Source organism: Drosophila yakuba, chromosome X (assembly GCF_016746365.2).
Source record: "Drosophila yakuba strain Tai18E2 chromosome X, Prin_Dyak_Tai18E2_2.1, whole genome shotgun sequence".
Lineage (NCBI taxonomy): Eukaryota > Metazoa > Arthropoda > Insecta > Diptera > Drosophilidae > Drosophila > Drosophila yakuba.
In genome coordinates, this window is record NC_052526.2 from 17,756,882 (window position 1) to 17,779,640 (window position 22,759).

Sequence of the window (22,759 nt, forward strand, 5' to 3'; positions counted from 1 at the left end):
GCGTAGCTCGCCCATTCGATCTGGATGCGGATCTCGATCTCGGCCAGCTTAGTGCGCCGCCGAGTGGGTGTAATGAATGTGCATATGATAAACGGGCGATTTCATTTTCAAATTTTACATTCGCACTCTCCTTCTTCGATGCCGAAACCCGATGCCTGCTGTATGGTATATATGGTTTGCTATATGGCATATGGCACATGGTATATGGTATATGGTATATGGTATATGGTATGGTAACTGATGTTACCATTGTCTGGACGGCCTTCGGCGGTCGCTCTTCCTCCGTTCCCGTTGCTGACGTAGACACACGTTGACAGCTCGCCGCTGCCCTGTTTGCATTTCTGTCCGAGAGACTCGTTTCAAATTCTAAAGAAATTCCAGTAATCGCAGAGCTCTGCTGGCGACTGGACGTCGGGATCCGAGAATCAGGGAAACCAAGAAGCTGGCAACACGACAAGCCGACTAACTGACTAACTGACTAACTGACTAACTGACTAACCGAGGAACTGACTACCCGAGGAAGTGAGGAACTGAGGAACTGAGCCAAGAATCCCAGTATCATCCGAGAACATCTCTAACAGGAGAAGTAGTCGCGCAGCCAAGGAGACGAGACGAGACGAGACGAGAGGGTAAAGCGAAAGAAAAAAAAAAGTGAGAGCAGGCGGAAATCGAAAGTGATGTCGGCGGACATCGTGGATGTTGTTGGCGGCTACACCGGTTGGATGCCCTCGGTGCAGAGCCTCAGTTTTCTGCTGGTTCCGGGTGCGCTCGTCCTGGTGATTCTGTACCTGTGCGAGCGCGAGTACGATGACATCCTGGGCGTCTCACCGCCGGGTCCCTGGGGCCTGCCCCTTCTGGGCTATCTGCCCTTCCTGGACGGACGGGCGCCGCACAAGTCACTCCAGAAGCTGGCCCAGCGCTATGGCGGCATCTTTGAGCTGAAAATGGGCAGGGTGCGTACCGTAATCCTTACGGATGCCGCCTTGGTGCGGGATTTCTTTCGGCGCGATGTGATGAATGGCCGGGCTCCGCTCTACCTCACACACGGCATCATGGGTGGATTTGGTAAGCTAAGTAGCGCTAAGCTCCCGGGCTTTTACGGCTCACTGGTGGTTATACCCTCTTCATACCCCCCTGTTCTCCACGACAGGAATCATCTGCGCCCAGCTTGACATTTGGCGACATGCGCGGCGCGAGACTATCGATTGGCTGAAGGCCTTGGGCATGACCCGTCGGCCGGGGGAACTGCGTGCCCGGCTGGAGCGCCGCATCGCCCGCGGCGTCAACGAGTGCGTCCAGGTAAGTGGTTCCACCTCCAGGTGGAAGTGGGTTCGCCTGGGTCAGCAGCGGAAAATAGCGCGACATGGCATCAATTTGGCATTTGCCTGGGAGATCTACACTGAACGCTTGAATGCGCACATGGAATAATATGTTTTAATACTATATGTTTAATATAATTCAAGTTGAATTGAATTGAATTGAGTGTATTGAACTGAGTGTATTGAACTGAGTGTATTGAATTGAGTGTATTGAACTGAGTGTATTGAATTGAGTGTATTGAATTGAGTGTATTGAATTGCGGGTATTGAATTGAGTGTATTGAATTGAGTGTATTGAATTGAGTGTATTGAATTGAGTGTATTGAATTAAAGTGTAGTATCAGTGCAGTTTTGTATATATATTTGCATTAAAACCAACATTTTCCTTTACAGCTGTTCGAGAGTGAGGCGAAAAAGAGCTGTGCATCGGAGGTGGATCCGCTGCCGGCGCTCCATCACTCGCTGGGCAACATAATCAACGACCTGGTCTTCGGGATCACCTACAAGCGGAACGATCCCGACTGGCTGTACCTGCAGCGGCTGCAGGAGGAGGGCGTCAAGCTGATTGGCGTCTCCGGGGTGGTCAACTTCCTGCCCTGGCTGCGTCATCTGCCCGCCAACAAGCGCAACATACGCTTCCTGCTGGAGGGCAAGGCCAAGACGCACGCCATCTACGACCGCATTGTGGAGGCCTGTTTGCAGCGGCTGAGGGAGAAGCAGCAGGTGTTCAAGGAGCTGCAGGAGCAGAAGCGACTGCAAAGGCAGCTGGCGAAGGAGCAGCGCCGGCAGTCAAAGGAGGCGAGTGCAAACCAGGAGCGCATTGAGCCCGAAATTGCGGCGGACGAGGATGACGAGGAGGAGAGCGACGAGGAGGATAAGTTCGAGCCGGAGAGCATACTGGAGCACTTCCTTGTCGTACGCGATACGGACTCGCAGCTCTACTGCGACGACCAACTGCGTCATCTGCTGGCCGATCTCTTTGGCGCCGGAGTGGACACCTCGCTGGCCACCCTGCGCTGGTTCCTGCTCTACTTGGCCCGCGAACAGCGCTGCCAGCGGCGACTGCATGAGCTCCTCCTGCCGCTGGGTCCGTCGCCCAGCTTGGAGGAACTGGAGTCGCTGGCCTATCTGCGCGCTTGCATTTCCGAAACGATGCGCATACGCAGTGTTGTGCCACTGGGCATTCCGCACGGATGCAAAGAGGAAGCCATCATGGGCGATTATAACATCAAGGGCGGTTCGATGATCGTTTGCCTGGAGTGGGCCATTCACATGGACCCGGTGGCCTTCCCGGAACCGGAGCAGTTCCGTCCGGAGCGCTTCTTGACGCCCGAAGGCAGCTACCAGGCGCCGCCACAGTTCATCCCATTCTCGTCGGGCTACCGCATGTGTCCCGGCGAGGACATGGCTCGCATGATACTCACGCTATTCACGGGCCGCATCCTGAGGCGCTTCCACTTGGAGCTGCCCCCGGGCACAGAGGTGGACATGGCGGGCGAGAGCGGCATCACCCTGACCCCCGTTCCCCACAAGCTGCGATTCACCAAGCTGCCGGCGGTGGAGATGCGCCATGAACCCGACGGATCCGTGCTGCAGGATTAGGTTGCATGAGTGCATCCCATTGTATGCGATTTTTTTTTTGAATCCTTAACTATTTTAGTACAATTATTTGTGAATGGTGGCTTATTTAATGCGTTTTTTTGTGGTTGAAGCATTTTTTAAGGAATTTTCAGTTCCATATTTAATAAATAATTCATGTCAAGCAATAAATGTCTATAATGTATACTTTTATGTTTTTTATGATTTTAAGTAAATACAAATCTAAGTAAGTATTTCAATAGTTTGTATTCTTTAAAGTTTTGTAAGCTTTAAGTGCGTTAAATTTTCCAGTTTACTTTACCTTTACTAAAATACTGTCAAGTAAATACAGTCCATTTCATTTTCAAGGTTTTTTCACAAATGTTTCTTTATTTTCGAATCGTTTGCCTATTTTGATGTGTGCTTGTAAGACTAAACCACAGTTTGTTTTGTTGTTTGTTGTTTGGACATTAAGCTAGTACTAATACTACGAATAAACAAGAACGTTAGCTAACTAAACTTAATCGGCCTGCTGGCTTTACACATACGCGATAACCTAACATAAGCGCTAATAATAATAATAATAATAATAATATTAATTATTAACTGTTAACTATAAAACTATAAAAACATTGACATTAGCAGTACGTACAAACGAACTTAACTAGGGCGTATATTAACATTAACTAGGCTTTAATTACAATTAGTTGAACACAGCTTCTTGGGGGTGAAAGAATAGAATTGGTTGCAGTCCTCTGTGTGTTGGTCACAGCTTCCGGCTGCTCTGCTCCATGTCCAGCTCTAGCTGGGATCCGGATGTGCTCCTCCCACGGGCGGATAGCTACTAACTTATCGCTAAATGGATAGCTCTTAATGGGAGGCCAGTATGGAAATGGCCTCCACTCTTAACATTTCTCTCTTGTGCTTTTTTTGTGTCTTTTTTTTGTGTAGGAACAAAACCGTGCTCTGGAGCGGACCGGGTCCACCTCCTCAGTTGGCGCCAACGTTGCGCATGTGATGCGGATCGGCGGCAGTGGGCGCCAGGGGGCGGCGCTTGAGGCAGACCTTGAAGGACTCCGGCGTGATGGTGGCGCCCACGTTGCCCTTGAGACTGGGCAGCGGCTGACCCTCGGGCAGGGCGATGTCGAAGCAGTGCATGAAGGAGGCGAAGAACAGGAAGAGCTCCATCCGCGCCAGCACATCGCCCAGGCACATCCGCCTGCCCACGCCGAAGGGTATGAAGTACTCCGGCTTGCGCACCTTGCCCTCGGTGTCGATGAAACGCGAGGGGCGGAATTCCTCGGGCTTCTCCCACAGATTGGGATCCATGTGGACGCTATTGATCAGCGGGATGACATGCGAGCCGGCCGGTATGGTGTACCCATTGAGTTCCACATCCCTGCAAGTGGACGAGAGGAGGGGAGAGGAGAGAGAGGGAGAAATTTGTGATTAGTTTGTGATCGGTGCATCGGCGATTATCAGCGAGCTGCAGGGGCTGGGCCCACTGCGCATTGCAGCTAATCTGGTTGCTGGCATCTGTGGAGGCGCACAGAAACTGGGCCACGCACTTGGGCTGCAGCGGAGCGGGGGGGGGGGTGGGGATTCGGAGGGATCCGGGGCACGAGCCAGCTGAATGGAGCTAGCCACGACAATGAATGGCAATCAACGAGATCTGGTGTGAATGAACGGACCTCGCGGCATTTGCGTAGATCTCTAAACGCCAGTGCGTAAGCACTCCATCTGCTGATAGCTGCACTATCTGTTTCAGTTTCAGTTCCAGCTCCAGCTCCAGTTCCAGTTCCAGCTCCAGCTTCAGCTCCAGATCCCCCAATACCCCAGCATCCCTTGCACAATCCCCAGTCTCTAATCTCGAGGATGCTTACCTTGTGGGCGAGTGAGTGGTGGCCAAGGGAACGATGCTGGAACGGCGCATCGACTCCAGAATGGTGGACTCGGTGATGGGCAGGTACTGCAGATCCTCAATGGTGGGCAGGCGATGGCGTCCCACCACCTGGTCCAGTTCGTCCTGGACGCGGCGCATCTCCTTGGGATTGCGCAGCATGAACACATTGATCCACAGCAGCGTGGTCTTGATGGTTTCCATGCCGGCGGAGAACAGATCGATGATCACCTGCACCAGTTGCTCCTCTGCAAAAATAGGAGAAAATACGGAATTTGAGGTCAGTGCAGTTCCAGATGGGCGGGTGTGCAGCTGGTGGAGATTGGGGCGAAAGGAGAGGACTTTAACTTACCGTGATTCTTGCCATCGAAGAGCTCGGCATCGGTGCCTTCGGCCTTGGCCTTCTCGATCTCGCAGAGATAGAAGTCGACCAGGTCGCGAATGTTGCTGGGATCGAAGCTGCGCTTGTGGTCATCGATGACGTCCTGGTAGAAACGCTGCATCTCGGCGCGATTCTGGGCGATCTTGTTCTTGGCCGTAGAGATGCTGGGGAAGCACTGCATGGTGGGTATGTAGTCAACGGTGTGGATCTCTCCGAACAGCCGCATGCCCTCCTCAATGAGGAAGTTGAAGCGCCGGAACTTGGGATCATCGATGCTGAACCGGGTGCTCATCATCAGGCTGCAGATCACATTGCTGACGGCCACCGAGATGACGGGTGACATGTCCACGGGCTGGCCATCGCTGGCATGCAAGTGGCCGATGAACTCGTGCACTTCCGTCTAAAGGAGCAGGAGCAGGAGGAGGAAAAAGAAGAAGGATAAGGTTACTAGCTGCTCCTGGTGCAAGCTGGTGGGGATTAGGGGCAAACGGGACTCACCATGATGCGCTTCTGCATCTGCTGCTTGCCGTTGCCCATGTAGGTCATGCCGAACTGGCGGAGCTTGTCGTGCAGAAAGCGGCGCTGATCCTTCCACAGTTTGCCAGTGCTGTTGATGATGCCTGGATAATGCAAAGGAGGAAATGGAGGCGATTGAGATACAACTTTAAAGCGAATCGGATTGAATTGGCTGGGGAGTGCTGGGCTCTTATCTTTATTTTTAATTTTTTATGCAGCAATCTGTACACTTAATTGAGGTAGGCTCTTGCCCTACTTCGTCAAAATGAAATACCAGAAAAGAAATCACAGCGAAAAATGCACAAGACACACAAACGAAACAAAAGCCAAAAACGTGATTTTGCGGCATGAAAAAAAAGTGCCGCAATGCCTTATCATTGCGTTAAATACGTATGTATGTATATGAATGCATATATAAACAAGTGCAGCTAAAGGCGATCGAAATCAAATAAGACAAAAAAAAAATTAAATAAAAAAATGCAAATAAAAATACAAATTAATTCGAAAATCGATAATCGAAAATCAAAGAGAGCGGAAAGAAAATGAACCGAAGCGACAAAGAAATGCCAGTGGAATTTCTTCACTTAATAGGCGGCTTTACTCAATCTCACTACATCTCAGGTACTAAATTTTAAGTTTAAGTTTAAATACGTTTAAGTTAAAATACGTTTAAGTTTAAATACGTTTAAGTACGTTTAAGTTAAAATACGTTTAAGTACGTTTAAGTTTAAATACGTTTAAATACGTTTAAGTTTAAATACGTTTAAATACGTTTAAGTTTAAATACGTTTAAGTTTAAATACATTTAAGTTTAAATACGTTTAAGTACGTTTATTTATTCGTTAAATCTGGACTTGACTTTCTGACGGCCAGACGGGCAGATGACTTGATAATTTTCAGCTTTCGCAGCGGATTTATGGGGAATATTTCCGAGCTAATTTACCTATAGTACCTATAGTACGTACTATGCAAGTACGTAGTAAACAGAGTAGTAAAAACTAATTTCACGTAAACAGGTGGCTTATCAGCATCTATATACTACTATAGTCCACCGCCCATCTCCGCCTGCACTTTGTAACCAATATTGGTTTAGTGGACTTCCAACTCACCATAGCCATTCAGCGTCTGCATGAAGGGAGTATCCGGGCGTCCGGTGAACTCCTCGCGCCGGAAGCACTCGCGGATCATCTTGTAGTCGCTCATCACGACGGTCAGCTGGCTGCCCAGTCGCGTGGAGAACAGGGATCCGTACTGCTTGGCCAGCTCCATGAAGCGTGTGTGCTTCTCGTTGCCCATGAACAGCAGATAACCGATGACGGGCAGTCCCCAGGGACCTGGCGGCAGTTTGCGCAGCTCCCGATAGTTCCTCACCAGCCACTGGAGGAGTGTGACCAGGGCCAGCAGGCCCAGGAAGACCATCAACAGGTGCTGGGCATCGCCATCCTGCTGCAGTTGCAGCTGGCGCAGCAGAAACTTGATCAGGTACGAGTCGGCCAGCATGTTGGGTGGGTGCCTTGCTGCGGTGGGTGGGTGTGTACAGGTGGTAGTGATTGCTCCGCCTGGCGCTCCTCTCTAGGTGCTCCTGGTGCTGGTGCTGGTGCTGTTGGTTTGCTCTGCCCTGGCTGTTTAGGTCGCCTTTCTTGGGCGGATTTCCCTTTTGCTGCTTGGTGGGTCGCTTATTTACTGCACTGCTTGGCGGCCATTGGTGGTCACTTTTGCTTTTACTCGCTTTCGACTGGCACTTGAAAAAAAATATGCAATTTAATGCGTGGCGCTGCGTTGCGATTCCTTTGGAATAGTGTTCAGTTGTTTTTTTCTTCCGAAATTATTTTGTACTGCGCGGGTTTTTAGGATGCCGAAAAAAAACCGTAAAAAAAAATTATATTATCTCTATATATTTGTGATAATAATGAAACTGTGGTGTACGTTTCAATACGTAGCGTATGAAACGGTTTGGCGGTTTTTGGTTACGGCAAGCGGAGACGGAGAGCCGGAGACGATTTCGCGTCGAGCGTTTATAGTTTTCGACTAATGGCTCGACCGTATGTCCTTGCCACTTTTATAACAACTCGAGCCCGCTTCGAGCGCGCGAGTGAGCAGAGCGCCAAACGAATGATCGACGGCGATGGGGCGCTCGGTCTCGTTGTCGTTGTCGTTGTGCTGTTGCTGTTGCTGTTGCTGTTGCTGTTGCTGTTGCTGCTGCTGCTGCTGCTGCTGCTGTTGCTGTTGCTGTTGCTGTTGCTGTTGCTGCTGCTGTTGCTGTTGCTGCTGCTGTTGCTGGTCTGTGTCGGTATCGGTATCGTTCGGATTCGGCTTCTCGGCGGCGGCTTTAGCTTCAGCTTCACTGCTTCAGTGTTTCAGCTTCAGCTTTAGCTTTAGCTTCAGTTTGAACCTCAGCTCTTCAGCTCTGCAGCTCAGCAGCTCAGCTCTGCAGCTCTTCAGCTCTTCAGCTGCTCCAAGCGCCCGACGCCGTCTGTTTTGGGGCCTCTGGTCGCTGGCTGTTGGCTCCAACGCGTCGCCGGCAGAGGTCCGCTCCCCCACCTTCCACCTTCCGCCTTTGGTCGCCCGCCCAATTGAAATCCAAGAGGGGCGAGGTAAGCGAACGCCCTCCCTTCGCCACACCCCTCCCTCCCCACCGCCACAAGCTCTCTAGACGAAGCAGCGCCAAGTAACCCCTCACCCCCGCCCCCGCTCACTCCACCGCCGCGCAGCAGCGGGCAGCCAACATCGAACCGATCGCGTACAACATGTTCGCCGCTGTGTGTTTGAGTGGAACTCAAAAGCGCTCAAACTCGAGCCAAAAACGAAAAGAAAAAGAAAGAGAAACAAATGTACTCGTGCTCTTCAAATTTCTCTTTCGAAATCAAAATTCTGTTGAATATGGCTAAATTAATTTGGTATTATAATGATATAAGCATTAAGTGGTTTTTGTTGGAAATTAATATAACCATAAACTTGTGATAAAATTGAAATTAAAATTTACAAATTGTTGCTCAACTTTTTTTTCAGCGCTATCCTAGTTATACCCGTTACTCGTAGAGTAAAAGGGTATACTAGATTCGTTGAAAAGTATGTAACAGGCAGAAGGAAGGGTTTCCGACCATATAAAGTATATATATTCTTGATCAGGACCAATAGCCGAGTCGATATGACCATGTCCGTCTGTCCGTCTGTCCGTCTGTCCGTCTGTCCGTCTGTCCGTCTGTCCGTCTGTCCGTCTGTCTGTCCGTCCGTATGAACGCTGTGATCTCAGGAACTACAAAAGCTAGAAAGTTGAGATTAAGCATACAGACTCCAGAGACATAGACGCAGCGCAAGTTTGTCGATTCATGTTGCCACGCCCACTCTAACGCCCACAAACCGCCCAAAACTGCCACGCCCACACTTTTGAAAAATGTTTTGATATTTTTTCATTTTTGTATTGGTCTTGTAAATTTCTATCGATTTGTCAAAAAACTTTTTGCCACGCCCACTCTAACGCCCACAAACCGCCCAAAGCTGCTACGCCCACACTTTTGAAAAATGTTTTGAAATTTTTTCATTTTTGTATTGGTCTTATAAATTTCTATCGATTTGCCAAAAAAACTTTTTGCCACGCCCACTCTAACGCCCACAAACCGCCCAAAGCTGCTACTCCCACACTTTTGAAAAATGTTTTGATATTTTTTCATTTTTGTATTAGTCTTGTAAATTTCTATCCATTTGCCAAAAAACTTTTGCCACGCCCACTATAACGCCTACAAACCGCCAAAAACAGCTGAGTAACGGGTATCAGATAGTCGGGGAACTCGACTATAGCGTTCTCTCTTGTTATTTTTGTAATCCTGAACACAGATCCTTGTGCACCTAAATATTATGGTCAGAAACATAATCAAATATCTTAATATGCAGAGGATTTCCTTGTGCAAACAAATATTTAAAACAATTATTAGCTTTTTATTAATTCCGCTTAATACAACATTTATTTGTAAACCATGCATTGCTCTAAAAACACTTTAATTCTTGTGTACCTAACAATATACTTGTATGTATGTAGATATGCATTTTATTGCAATGTGAAAAGATATGTATAATTTCTGTAAAAAACACTAAGAAACACGAAAGGTTTGTGAGATCTTAAGAACCCTCTGCTAGCCTTATAAAACTATTATACAAAGAATATATGGGCTTAGATGTGAAATCCATTTGATTTGCTTATTCTTACTTGTATTTCATGAACTCTGATAAACGAATTTGAAACTTTTTAGCGGCGGGAACCCAATATCACAGCACCCACGCTGGAACCGAGATTGATTGAGATAGGATATGGAAATTGATTTGTATCAATAGATAATGGCGCCTTGAGGAGCGGCGGCTTTATAGAGATCAACCCAGAGCCGCAAAGCGGAAGCTGCTGCACTGGATACCTCATCCATCCGCAAATGGTAGCTGTATCTGTAGCTGTAGTTGTATCTGTATCTGTAGCTGTATCTGTATCTGTAGCTGTATTTGTATCTGTATCTGTTGCTGTAGCTGTATCTGTATCTGCAGCGCGGGCCAAGCGGAATCGAAAGACCGAAATCCAATGCAAATTTGCATTTTGGGTCAATAGCGAAGCCTTCAGCGAGTTAACGCCGCTCTAGAGTGGGGGCTCGAAAGCAGTGATCTCGTGTTTCCTCCAGCTGGAGGAGCTGACGATCCTCCTCCTCCTCCTCCTCCTCCTCCTCCTCCTCCACCACCTCCTACTGATCCTCCTCCTACTGATCCACCTCCTACTCCAGTGGGCTGCGGCTGCTCGACGGGTTTGCTGGACTTCAACAATCTGGCGCGTGTGACGTCAGCGGCCTGCAGCTCGCATTCAAGTTCAGTATCGATCGATAGCAACAAACAACATAACGATATCAGCCATCGAATAACAACGGCGACCCATCTGAGCTGAGCTCATTTTCGGCATTCAATTCAGTTAAACAAATTCAAATTCAAATGGATGCATCTGTAATCAATTCTGCAGAAGTTTCTGCCTCGTTTTGTATCTGTATCTTTTTGGTATCGTTGGTATCTATGGCATCTTTCGTCGGTCATTTGTTTGTTTTTCAACTGATTTGGCTTTTAATATTTATCTGTTGTGCCGGTTCTTTTGGCTTAAGGACAAGGTCCGACCCTCGGATTGGCTGACGTCGAACACGGAAAATACGCGCACTCAAGAAATTTCGAAATATTCATATGCATATGAAAATGTTGTGTCTGAGATTCAGATGGAGATGGTGATGGCGATGGAGATGGCGATTGTCATTGGAATCGAAGAGCAGGTCCATCGTTGACCAAATGGAGCGGCATTTCCAACGAATTGTCGAAGGTTGTCGCAGTGGAAAACCCTAGAAATTTCGGTGCCTTTGACCCAGTTCTTCGGCAATGATCCGGCATCTGGAATCGCCCAAGGCAACTGCTTCCTAAGATGGCATAAGCTATGATCCGGCTGCCGTTCAGCGGCAATTAACAAATATTTATGCAAATTGCAGCTGCTGGAGCAATTCACATACAAGTATGCATACTGTCCAGCGGCCAATGAACTAATTTGCATCTGCTCGATTTCGATTTCGATTTCGGTTTCGGTTTAATCGACATTAGAATACCGCGAGTGCGGATGTCCCGGGAATTTTGGGAATCTGCTCATTCAATCCAAGACAGCACGAGCCAGAGTGCTGATTTGGGTTATCCATCCCGATTCGGCATGCGAAATGCCAAATGTTAAGATGCAAATACCAAGGCCAACACGCGCCAGAGAAACTGAATGAGCAAAGGCAGCATATCTTCATAGTATGGCAGCCTACTGTACTACAGTAGAGCCCTTGCTCTACGCCAGGCACAGGTACTCCAGGTACAGATCACGTTGGGATACAGATACAGTAAGTGGTCATTAACCCCGAGATCAAGCTGCCAGCTGCGACTGCAGCTCAGGACACTCGGGTGGCAGAGACTACCAGCTACTAGCTGCCTAGGAAACGCAACACAAAAGATGCGCAGGGAAGGAGGAAACTATAGGTCAATGACTGGCGGGCATCGAGATCAGGACCTGTCGTCCACTGCTGGTCCACCGACCACAGTCCGCAGTTGGTCAGGACAAAACGAAGCGGGTAAATGAAGAAGGGAGAAGAGGAAAACTGTTTCACGCAACTGCCATCCTCCTTTCCTTGCGTGGCCTTGAGTGCGGTCAGTGTGCGCAGAAGTTTCCAGGAACTGCTGCCAAAAGGCTAATGACTGCTAGTAGTCGCGATGCGAGAAGAACTGGCCACTGCTCACTGGCTACTTGCCACTTGCCACTTGCCACTGATCACTTGCCACTTGCCACTGACCGCTGACCACGCAGCGCCCAATGAATGAGCAACACTATGGGGCGTACAGTCACGAAGGCCCTTCAAGGATGCCGCCGGCTGGATGACTCACTTGGGAGGCATGCTGCGGATATCAGATCAGGAAATCTCCAGACGGCCCAAGACATGGCTGGAATGTGGTTGTTGCAACTGGCTGCTGGCTGCTGGATGCTAGATGGTGCTTCCGCTCGGGATCGCTTCCAGGAATCGCTGGTGATTCCCAGCCCGGCTCACAATGCCCAGTCGAGTGTGTGCTAGATCATTACGAGTATTTGTGGACTTGGCGACTTCGACATCCGATTTGATAACGTGTTTTCGCCACTCGCATATCTCTCGCTGCGATGTATGCACACCATAAGGAATATAGTATATATGGTATGGTATGGTATAGTACTCTATATAGTATATTCTATATAGTATTGCACGTAACGTGATTTCGATGTCGCAGTTCGCATATGTGGAAACATTGAATTAATGCGCAAGTAAAGGCAGCCGTCGGATTGCGAACGCAATTCTAGCAATATATTCCAATGCGTATTATCTTCCCACTACCCTATATGTCGTATAAGGTATGTGGGGTACATGGAGAGTGTGTGTGATTAGTTATGGCATTACTGGCCAGTGGGCAGGGTAACTCGTCTTCGGTGTGGCCGTTGGCTCGTGATGCAATATTTAGAATTGATTTCTATTGCTGACGGCGCTGCCTTAATGCGCGGCGTGACCTTGGCAAGCCGAACAAAGCACCATTCTATACTTAAGCACAACTCGCCATAAATAACAAATTTGCAACCGCCAAAAAAATAAATGCGAAAGACTGAAACACACTCGGAATTAACTGCCACAAGCGCAGTTTGGGGATGGGGATGGAATGGGGATGGAATGGGGATGGAGATGGGGATGGAGATGGGGATAGGATGCTATCAAATGGATTCGAATGGAGTGGAGTCGAGCGGAATGGAATGGAATGGTGATGAAGATGGGGTCTGGACTGAATGAACCGTGTTCCCAAAAAATACGTGCAGTTCGCCAGGAAGCATAAACAAAGGCCAAACAAAATAAAAAAAACAATCATCGATTGATAGTTTTTCTGTTGACCAACTTTTTTCACGTGCTCTTTTTGCAGTTACAGTCCGTTTCACGCTGTTAAGCCAAACGAATTGTGGCAACGACTGGGAGTTCCAACTACTGCTATCCAAAAACTATTACCTTTTGGAAGCATTTTTAAAATACCTAAAAGGCGTAGCCTCAGTAAAATGTGTTAAAAAGAAATCTTTTCATTTAATTTACCAGAATGAAAGTTGAGTGGATTATGCACTTTTTAGTTTGCATGTCAGCAGTGTTTTCAAATGTAAAACAAAAAACACTAATAGCGTATAATTCTCCTATGTGAGCTCCAATGCCGAAGTAGGATTTTGTGTTTTAAATAATTTACATTTACGCACCTCTGGGCATCAATGTAAATGGCAATGAATCTGTAATTCAAATCTGATGTATTAAAACTATTAAATAGTTCGAAATTCAGCAAGGAAAAGGAAAAAATAGGAAATTGTTTAATGTTTAATTGGCTCAAAGTCTTGTTTACGACTATGCAAACTAAAGGAGCTCATCCAAACGGAAAGCATCATATGCAAGCGGATTTTCCACTCAAATGGCTCTCTTGTTAACGCAATTCATTGAAGGATGAATGTAGTTTTAAGTGCGTAAAAACACAAATAAGCTGTTTAACACCCATCCTGGTGTATTAGCTTTGAACCCACCAAAGATGCTATTGTTAATTTATAAACCAGGGGGATGACGATGAGTCGTGGAATTTGCCAAAAGGGCGACGGTGGCGGCAACAAGTGTAAACAATTTTTTATTGACAACTTTATGTGCTTCCCGAAAGTTCTGCGCAGACGAAGAAAGAGCAGGTGTCCATAGTGTGGTCCTAATGCCAAATGGCCAATGTCCAATACTGAATACTGCGTTGTGTGGCCCAAAATATGCTAAGCAGCAGCAGCAGCAGCAGCAGCAGCAGCACATCGTTATCGAGGTGCTCTTGAACTTGAAAAGCGACTCGAATTCCTGGTAAGCGGTAATCGGTAAGCGGTAAGCAACAAAATCATAAACAACGCAGAGTTAAACAGAAAAATACAAAAAAAAAAAACAGAAAATACAAATAAATACAAAAATAAATGCCAGAGTCACATGACAACGCAGAAGATGTCGCAGGTCGGTCGCTTATGATCTTGGGGACACCGCGGAACGGGAAACGGGAATCGTATCGAGTGGAGTGGAATATTATGAAATCGGCGACAATAACAAAAATAAATCAATCCAATCCAGTCGAATCCAATTCAATCGAATCGATTCGAATCGTATAGTATCGAATGGAATGGCATGGAATGGCATGGCTTGGGTGTCTCATCTACATATTCCCCATCGCACCCCTTGCTATCACTGCCACCCCCTGCCCGTCCAGTTCATCCTTGTGGCCTTGAGCATTCATTAGTTCCCATTCACCATCGCCATCAACATCACTACCATAACCATCACCATCAACACCACCACCATCAACACCACCACCACCACCACCATCAACACCACCAGAAGCAGAATTCTAAATTCGCCGCCACTCGAGACGTCTTGAGCATTTCACGGCAATTGAGCGGCCAAGAAATGTGAAGAGCTTCGTGCTGGCATGTCGTCAGGTGCGAAATGGCGATTATACAATCGTCACCACTCGCGTAGAATACTACCAATTATCGTGAGATAAGCTGTTTGTTATTGTTCGGAGATGTATCTCCCGCAGGTGCATGGTTTATCAACAAGATACAAGATACAAGAGAAGATATCCTGCATCCTGGCATAGATACATACATAGATGCACAGACTTATAGCATGGGGTATACTTACCAATAGATAACACTTGATTATCCTGCCAAGAATAGAGTTCCAGCATCCCAAGCACCAGACAAGGTCTCATTTCCCAGGCTGCTAATCTACTCCATTGACAAGAATGCCAGTTCAGTCGAACGCCTGTCACTAAGCCTGTGGATTGCAGCACTTTTGCAATAGGAAATAATGATTCCTGGAATATACGCTTTCGCGCAAACACCATGGCTTGTATTACCATTTCCCAAGCTGTCACCCAAGACAAAAAGCCAAGCGAAATCGGACACTGTGGCCCATTCGATGGCCAAAACAAAACGCAGCCCCTAGCTCGTAGTAGCCCCCAGTGGAGTTGTTGTTTTACGTAAGCCCAGTCATTCATGTCCGGCGTGAAAGAACCTAAACTCAAGCCCAAAACCCAAACCCAAACCCGAACTCCAATACCAAACCGAATCCGAGCCGGAAAAAAAAAGCGCACGATCATCGGAATACGCTCCTGCTCCCTTGCACTTTTGCAAAGGCCTTTTTCTTTTTTCCCTTTTCCTTTTGCAGTTTACTTTATTAAACAAGCTAGGGGAAATACGTGTGAAAATGCCCACAATTCATTGAACCCGTCTGGAGCTGGAAAATAAATGTACGAGTATGTATGGTAAACGAAACAAAAAACTGTGTGCGCTGCATTATGCAACCAAAAACTTCTGGTGGTGGGGGTGGGATCCACTGCGTCGTCCACAATTCGCGTTACGAAAATAAATGAAAATATATGAAAATAAATGAAAATAAAGTGGAGAAAAAAGAGCGACAAACAAATAGCACCCAAACAGAGCACAGAATATGCGGTTCATTAAACTGACAGCGCCAACTAAGTGACTTGTTGATCAGCTTTAAGGGCCCGGCCGAAACCCCGAAACCGTAAACAAAACTGCGACATTTCGATCGCCAGAATTGATGGAATTGGTAGTAAACGGGGTAGAAGGGCCCCTCTTTTGGAGGCTGTGCGGAGAGGGGTATTCAATATTTGGTATTTAGATGACTCTAGACGTCACTCAACCTGTTGTTGCTGCCGCGAGGCTGAGTCATGAGTCACGGGGCAGCCGTCCGTTCACAGCCCTCGAATGGCCTTGAATCGCCACGTATCTGAGCATCTCAGTATCTCAGTATCTCAGTATCTTAGTAACTTAGTATCTGTGTATCTGTTAGAAGGCGAGACCCGCGAAGAAAGTGAAGGTGCTGCTGAAAGAAAGTTCTATGTTTCATACTCTGACTGGATTGATTGCATTGATGAAAGTACTATTACAGAATGGGAAAAAGTGGGCAATTAAGGGCAGAGGCAGACAGATCAACAGATGCATCTTCTTTCCTTGGGATCCCTTCGAGATGGTCCCTTTAATTTCATTTCAAGAATATATCTTAATCCAGGCTCATATCTGTTCAGAAAGGAAATGGGACATATGTTCTGGAACTATAGCAAAAATATATTCATTTAAGGACACTGGATCTCCCAGAATCCAGGAGATACAACAAGGAATCCCCCACAAATGCATGAAGACTTGATGGATCCACCGGGTATTTTCCGTAGTAACGGCGCGCACTACGGATGACTTTGAGGTTCTAGGGGCGCGTGGCTGGGTGGCAATGAACCCTATGGAGGGGGAGGGCCCAGCCAACAAAACGCCCCACCCCCTGAGCCAACTGGCCGGCCATTCGCGTAGTTATTCAAACGGGTTCGTCGCGCATTCCCGCGCTTTTTCGACCCGAAAGACTCATTATAATTACCAAATGAACTGCTGCCGATTATATAATGACGAGCGATGCGCCACTCGACTCCATAGACGCGCGGCCTTGAGCGCGGACGCTGACACCTCCAGACGGAGCCGGACCAGGCAGGCATCATCGTGGTGGTGGTGGTGGTGGTTGTGATGGTGGTGCTGGTGGCTTTCGAGCTATAGCCCCACCAGAGCCAGCGCCAGAGCCCCACCAGAGTTGGCAACACGTCAATGCCCAATCTCCGACTCAATCTCGATCTCAAGCGGTTTGTTTAGCATTCTTGCCGTGGTTCTGGCTATTGCCACTGCTATTGCCACTGCTATTGCTATTGCTATTGCTATTGCGCCATAACGGGCTGGGTCTGGGTGGAGTGGGTAACTGGGGGTTCGCGTGGTGCGGTGGATAGGTGGTGCCAGGGAGTACGAACCCTGGCTATGTGGGGTTCAAGCACCTCTGGGGTGGCCAACGGCCCTCCCCCTCATGGCACGCAGCCTCCTCGCGCATAAATTTAAGTATTCCACAGAGTTTGTAAGCCGATCCCATTCGATCCAATCCGATCCGATCGATTTGCGTAAATGGATGCGAATAACACCCCGAACACACACACACACACACCGAGCTACGAGATATCATCAAAGGCAGCGATCGGATAATGACGGGGGGTTGTATGGTCTAATCGAGAATATATAATGCAAATTCTCTTCGTTTATTCAACTTTTTTTTTGTGCCAAAACAAATCACAATTCAATTTCAGCGCGCGCATTCCTGTTTCCCATTAGTAAACAAGCTTTTTGGTGGTGCTAAGGCACCACCACCTGTGAATGGGACCGATAGAATGTTCGTAGATTTCCGGATTACGACCTGGTCGTCGACTGGCAGGTGGTGTCACTACTTACCACTGCCCAGCATTCTGGTCTAGCATTCTAGAATGGACAGCCAGAAAGCCAGAAAGCCAGCCAAGCAGCCATGTGACGAGCCCGCCAAAATGGCAAAGATGACTGAAACGAGCGATGGGTTTTTTCGCCCTGTTCTTTGAATGGCACTCGTCGTATCCCCCGAATACCCCCACATACCCCCACATACCCTGGAACCCGTAGCGTGGAACTAGATCTGCTGGCGGCGTGCGTGCTCCATTGAAACCTCTCGTATTGGGTTGTAAAAAAAAAGAAGCTATATACAAGTAGAAAAAACTATCTGCGAGGAGACCAAAACAGAAACCGCGTGGACGACGATCGCCGTTGTTGATGTTGATGATGATGTTGATAATGATGATGGTCATGCATACGCTTACGTTGATATGGAGTGTTTACTGTTTACGTTTGGGTTCTGATAGTTTTTCGGATCATCGAATTTTTCGGCATTCAAGGTTACTCTTGTTTTCATGTCCATTGACCTATTTGGTTTTACAGGCATGCAAATTAGCTTCTGTTGTCTTGTTGTTTGCCACATTTACCCATGCGATTCTGTTGCCGAGGTTCTGTGTTGTTTCTGGGAATGCAGAGAGGGGAATCTAGAAATCTGAATGGAATGGAGGCACAGGAGGCACCTTGTGCTGAGCCCAATTAAAGGGAAGTCGCTGATGATGAGTCATGTGAATCGTAGCCCTAGGATGACGCAGTTGCATACACGCTGGCTGCTTCTGGAAAATAGGCCCTTAGTCACACTAGTCCACTAGTCACTGGGGACAAAAGTGCTGGACTCAGCAGAAAGTGTCTGATTGCACTCGTCGTGTTCGTGTGTTCACTTGTTTATGTGTTTATGTGTTCATGGGCAGACCAAGTATTTTTAGCTTTTTAGCTTTGAACTTGGGAGCTCGGTAATACGAGGCAGCCACATGCAATCTCGGTGCTGCCACTATCTGTTTAGTGCTAAAACAACTGGGAAAGTGCGTCACTGACCAACGATTGAGAATTCCAAGATGCCAACCGACTTAGCTGCAATGAAGTGGCATGTCCTTGAGTTGTAAGCTAGATAACTTGGTTATCAGCGTCTTGCATCGCAAGTTGCACATTTTGGCTGGCTCAAGTTGAACAATTCCGCTCCTACATTGTTGTACTAATCGGATTAAATCGACATTTGCACTTGCCCCTCGGTGCACACGATGCACACAATGCTCTGCGGATGGCAATTTAATTAAATTTCTATGGCAGACATTTTTAGCACCGGCAAAGGAGCACCAAGTTGACACACAAGGACTCGCAGCTGCTTGAATAATTTTGAGCTCCTGATGGAAATGAAGTGTGGTTTTAATTGCCATTTAAGTGCTGCTCTTCCTGCCGGCCATTATTTGCTGGCCAAAGGTGGTCAAAAGTGGATACGTAAAGAAAGGGACTAAAAGGTTTGGCCATCAACATCACTCATACGCAACGTTGAGCAGTGAGCCAGTGGAGCCAGCTGAAAACACAATATGGTGTGTGGGTGTAAAAATGAATTGCCAGATTCAAGATTACATTTATCAAATCCCTGCACTCCAGCGGCCTTTGTAAACTCAAATGGGGCACTGTACATGTGTAAATCATGCAGAATGGAGGTGAAATAACTTGTATCTCATATTTATTTTGCATTTAAATTTCATGTACATTCCCTGTCCAAATATTGTTACTAAAACAAACAATTCGTTGCGAGGTGAAAGAACATTTTCGATTCGATAATGGATTTGCGGGGCTCTTGGTATTTGCAGAAACTTGCTCTTGTTTTTTTTATTTTTCTTTTTTCCTTTGTAAATCTTGTGCATTGCGGTAATAACTTTATCAGCTGAAGTTGTTCAACATTTTCTTGGGCCTAAAACAATGCTGTTGCTTTAAAAATGCACCAGATACTCCACATAATAGCTTTAAATGTTTTTCAAAGTGGAACTTACCCTTTAAAGGGTGAAAAAATATATCGTATCAATTGATTTGATTATATTTAAATAATAATAATAAAACCCTATAAAGCCATGATATTTCATACTTCAGACTTCCGTATTGCATTGATTAAATATATTTTTAGAATACGACTATACCCAAAACTTGTGGTGCCTAAGTAGAGTTTCCATAATGATGTTGTATAGATAGTAGGTATAGATATAAGAGGGGTTCCCACTGCAAGAGATGGGATGACTCGTAAAGAGCGGTTCTGATCTCGGCTGCACACGATCACCATTGCCAGCGGTTGCCGCAACCGACCGTCAGGGGGCGCCACTGCTGGGATTCTTGGCCTGAAATGCGATGGTTTCCCCAATCGTCGATCGTCGATCGTTGTCACTCTTCTGTGCTTTTTTTTTGTCGAACCTTTATGCAATGCCACACCTGGCTGCTACCTGCCTGGTTTATCTGACCGAATACTTGTAGGCCGACCTCATGTAGGCTTACAAAAACTTTCACCGAATTTTTCAAGTGACAAGCACTCGGAATTCATGGATCAAAGACGACAAATAATGGGTAGTACCGGCCGTAGTAACTAAAAATAAAGCCAAATATGCACACAGTATGTGTACAGTGCGTTGTCGACAATTTCGCTCGTTCGAAGGTCAGGAGTACGCGAAACTTCTCCCTGTAAGCCAAAGAAAAAAAAATATATATGAAAAAAAAGGGGGGAAAAAAGAAAAAGGCACGATACGATAACGTTTCGAAATTAAGCCAGATAAACAGCATAATTAATATACAATTCGAAACCCGTTTCAACTGAAGTCCGTTAAGTAAACGGCCCGTCCGCCGACAATTGTATAATTTCGGGCAAAAAGGGCGTGTGTGTTGTGTGTGTGTGTGGCGTGTGTGTGGTGTGTGTATGGGGTGTGTGGTGTGTGCATTGCGCAAATCCGCTTCCATGCGGTCTTTGCAGTTGCCTTCACCGTTAAAAGAAAATAAAATACAATTAAATAATGTCGAAGAGGCAACACAATCGAAATCTGGTCAAGGTCGCAATGGCTTTAAGCAGCCCTATGTGCCAGCACCAGACACCCAGTTACAGATACAGTTATAGATACAGATACAGATACATAGATACAGTTAAAGATACAAATAGCCAGCTAGCAAATGTCAAATTGCAAATGCCAGACACCTAAGCTCTTAGCTCCAAGCTCGGCGGCTCAATTAGCTTCCAATTCGATTGTGGTTGCCTTTGGCACTTAGTGTCTCCATGGAGCAGCAACTATGGACTATGGCCTATGGCCTATGGCCTATGGACTGTGGACTGTGGACTTTGGAGCATCCTTTGGAGCGGAGGACGAAGGCCAAACATCCCAATGTCCTGGACCCACTTAACAAGTATGGTTTTAGTAGCCAAATCAATAACCCCACCCGATGGTGGCCATCGCCTGCGATGACCTGGCTCGCTGCGTGGATTTCCAAAAATTTCGAAATTGAAATTGAATCTACTTGCCCACCATCGTTGGATCGCTGGGTTTTGCAATGCGGCGGTTGCATAATCACATCCACGCCGAGCTCTTTGGCTTCGTGCTCGTAATTTCATTTCGTGGGCTCCTCTGTATATTTGCCTACATGTGTATACTTTTCGGGCAGACACGTGTGCCGCAGCTCCGGAGTTGGTCGACATGGGATATATGGGATATGGTGTATGGTATATGGTGTATGGTATATGGTATGGTAAGTTGACATTGTAAGTGACTTTGCGTGGGTGGTTGTGTGTTAGAGTCCGGCCGAAAAAGGACCAGCCGCTCTGTCATAATTATGAGAAATGAGAGCGTAAAAGGTTTTCGAGGGAGTTAATTATGTACAGGATTTCCACCTTGCCGTTGTCACGTACTAGTCATTTGCCAGCTCAAATGCCACTGATTGCTAAGTGAAATATTGAACACAGTCATTTTTATAGTTCCCATATCAACCTACTATAATAGAGAACATAAGTTGTAATGTATAGTTTGATTGCCTATCATTTGCGCACTGAGTAAATATTTAGCTGATCACAATAAGCGAAATATCTGCTTAAAATCTATATCAATCCATTTGAAATGTGCAGACGCGTTCGCCCAGCGTTATCGCATTATCCCAACCGATTTCGATGCTGTCAATATTTTTATTCGTTTAATAAATCGGATTATGCTGGGCAATCTGTTACAAGGGCTTAGGAAACGCAGCGCCAACGAAAGGCATTTATTTTATTTCCCCCCAACTGCCAGCCGAGTTGAGTACATCAATAAAATGCTCCACAGTGGCATTTCTGGGCGACGGATAGACGAAGGAGCGGCGTAGTCATCTGCGATTTACAGCTCCCCATCGGTGGGAGTGTGGGTTCAAACACTTGGCCCATTTCCCCTGCCGCCAATTGGCGCCTTAATAAATACTTTATAAATTTTCCTGCCATTCCGGTGGAGACTGCTTGTTTATTAGGAATTGCCTGCAAGACTTCGGCAGACTACTTGGCAGTAGTTTCTCCAACCGGTGGCCGGGATATACATACGTGACCCGCAAGGCATAGCCCACGATGAGGAGACAGTTGCCATGGCCAATGGGCAATGGCCCAGTTGACCATGATCTGGTTAAAACTCTCTGGGGAGCGAAGCTGGAGCCGGATGCCGGCACAAAAGACGTGTAATAGCTGCGGTAATTGTCACGTAGCCAACGATGGGGCAACTAAGGACACTTGGTCGTCGGCTGCGCTCGTTTCGCCCATGTGCCATGGGGCGGGGAATCCCGAGGATTACACCCAAGCCGATTACGCATGCAGTTGCAGTGGGTGGATGGTCCAATTTCTGTGGCACCGGCAATTAGGCATTCGATAATCATGAGTGATTGCCAGGCAGACCGCAACGGGCCAAAGGACTGGGGGCAACTGCGTTTGGAACAGTGCTGGAATTTGCTACGGATTCGCAGTTCATCAATCAGCGCTCGGTTTGACCACAGACGAATTCATTTGATGTCCTCCAAGTGGCAATTGATTTATCCCATGGCCTGTGCTCATATCGATCCATTCTGCGACTCGACTCATTTCTACTTTGTGCGAATTGGCTTTACTTGCGTTGAAATAGAACGCATCCTCATCCCCATTCCCATACCCATTCTCATCCTCATCTTGGCACACACTTTTTCTGCGGCTGACAGCTCAATAAGTGGATGCCACTCCACTTGCCGGAGAA

The 22,759-nt window shown here is 47.0% G+C and overlaps 2 protein-coding genes across 2 annotated transcripts; one reads left to right on the forward strand and one right to left on the reverse strand.

Moving 5' to 3' along the window:
* Positions 1–274: 274 nt before the first annotated feature.
* LOC6525828 (cytochrome P450 306a1) lies at positions 275–3,104 on the forward strand. Its single transcript, XM_002101612.3, has 3 exons — positions 275–1,065; positions 1,151–1,299; positions 1,713–3,104. The coding sequence occupies exons 1-3, from the start codon at positions 678–680 to the stop codon at positions 2,919–2,921; spliced, it is 1,746 nt and encodes a 581-aa protein (XP_002101648.1). The 5' UTR covers positions 275–677; the 3' UTR covers positions 2,922–3,104.
* A 159-nt stretch (positions 3,105–3,263) lies between these two features.
* On the reverse strand, positions 3,264–7,737 carry LOC6525829 (cytochrome P450 18a1). The gene is made up of 5 exons (XM_002101613.4): positions 6,805–7,737; positions 5,678–5,799; positions 5,150–5,579; positions 4,781–5,045; positions 3,264–4,296 (listed from the first exon to the last, which is right to left on the reverse strand). Exons 1-5 carry the CDS (start codon positions 7,193–7,195, stop codon positions 3,888–3,890), a joined length of 1,617 nt encoding a protein of 538 aa, XP_002101649.1. The 5' UTR covers positions 7,196–7,737; the 3' UTR covers positions 3,264–3,887.
* Positions 7,738–22,759: the final 15,022 nt, after the last annotated feature.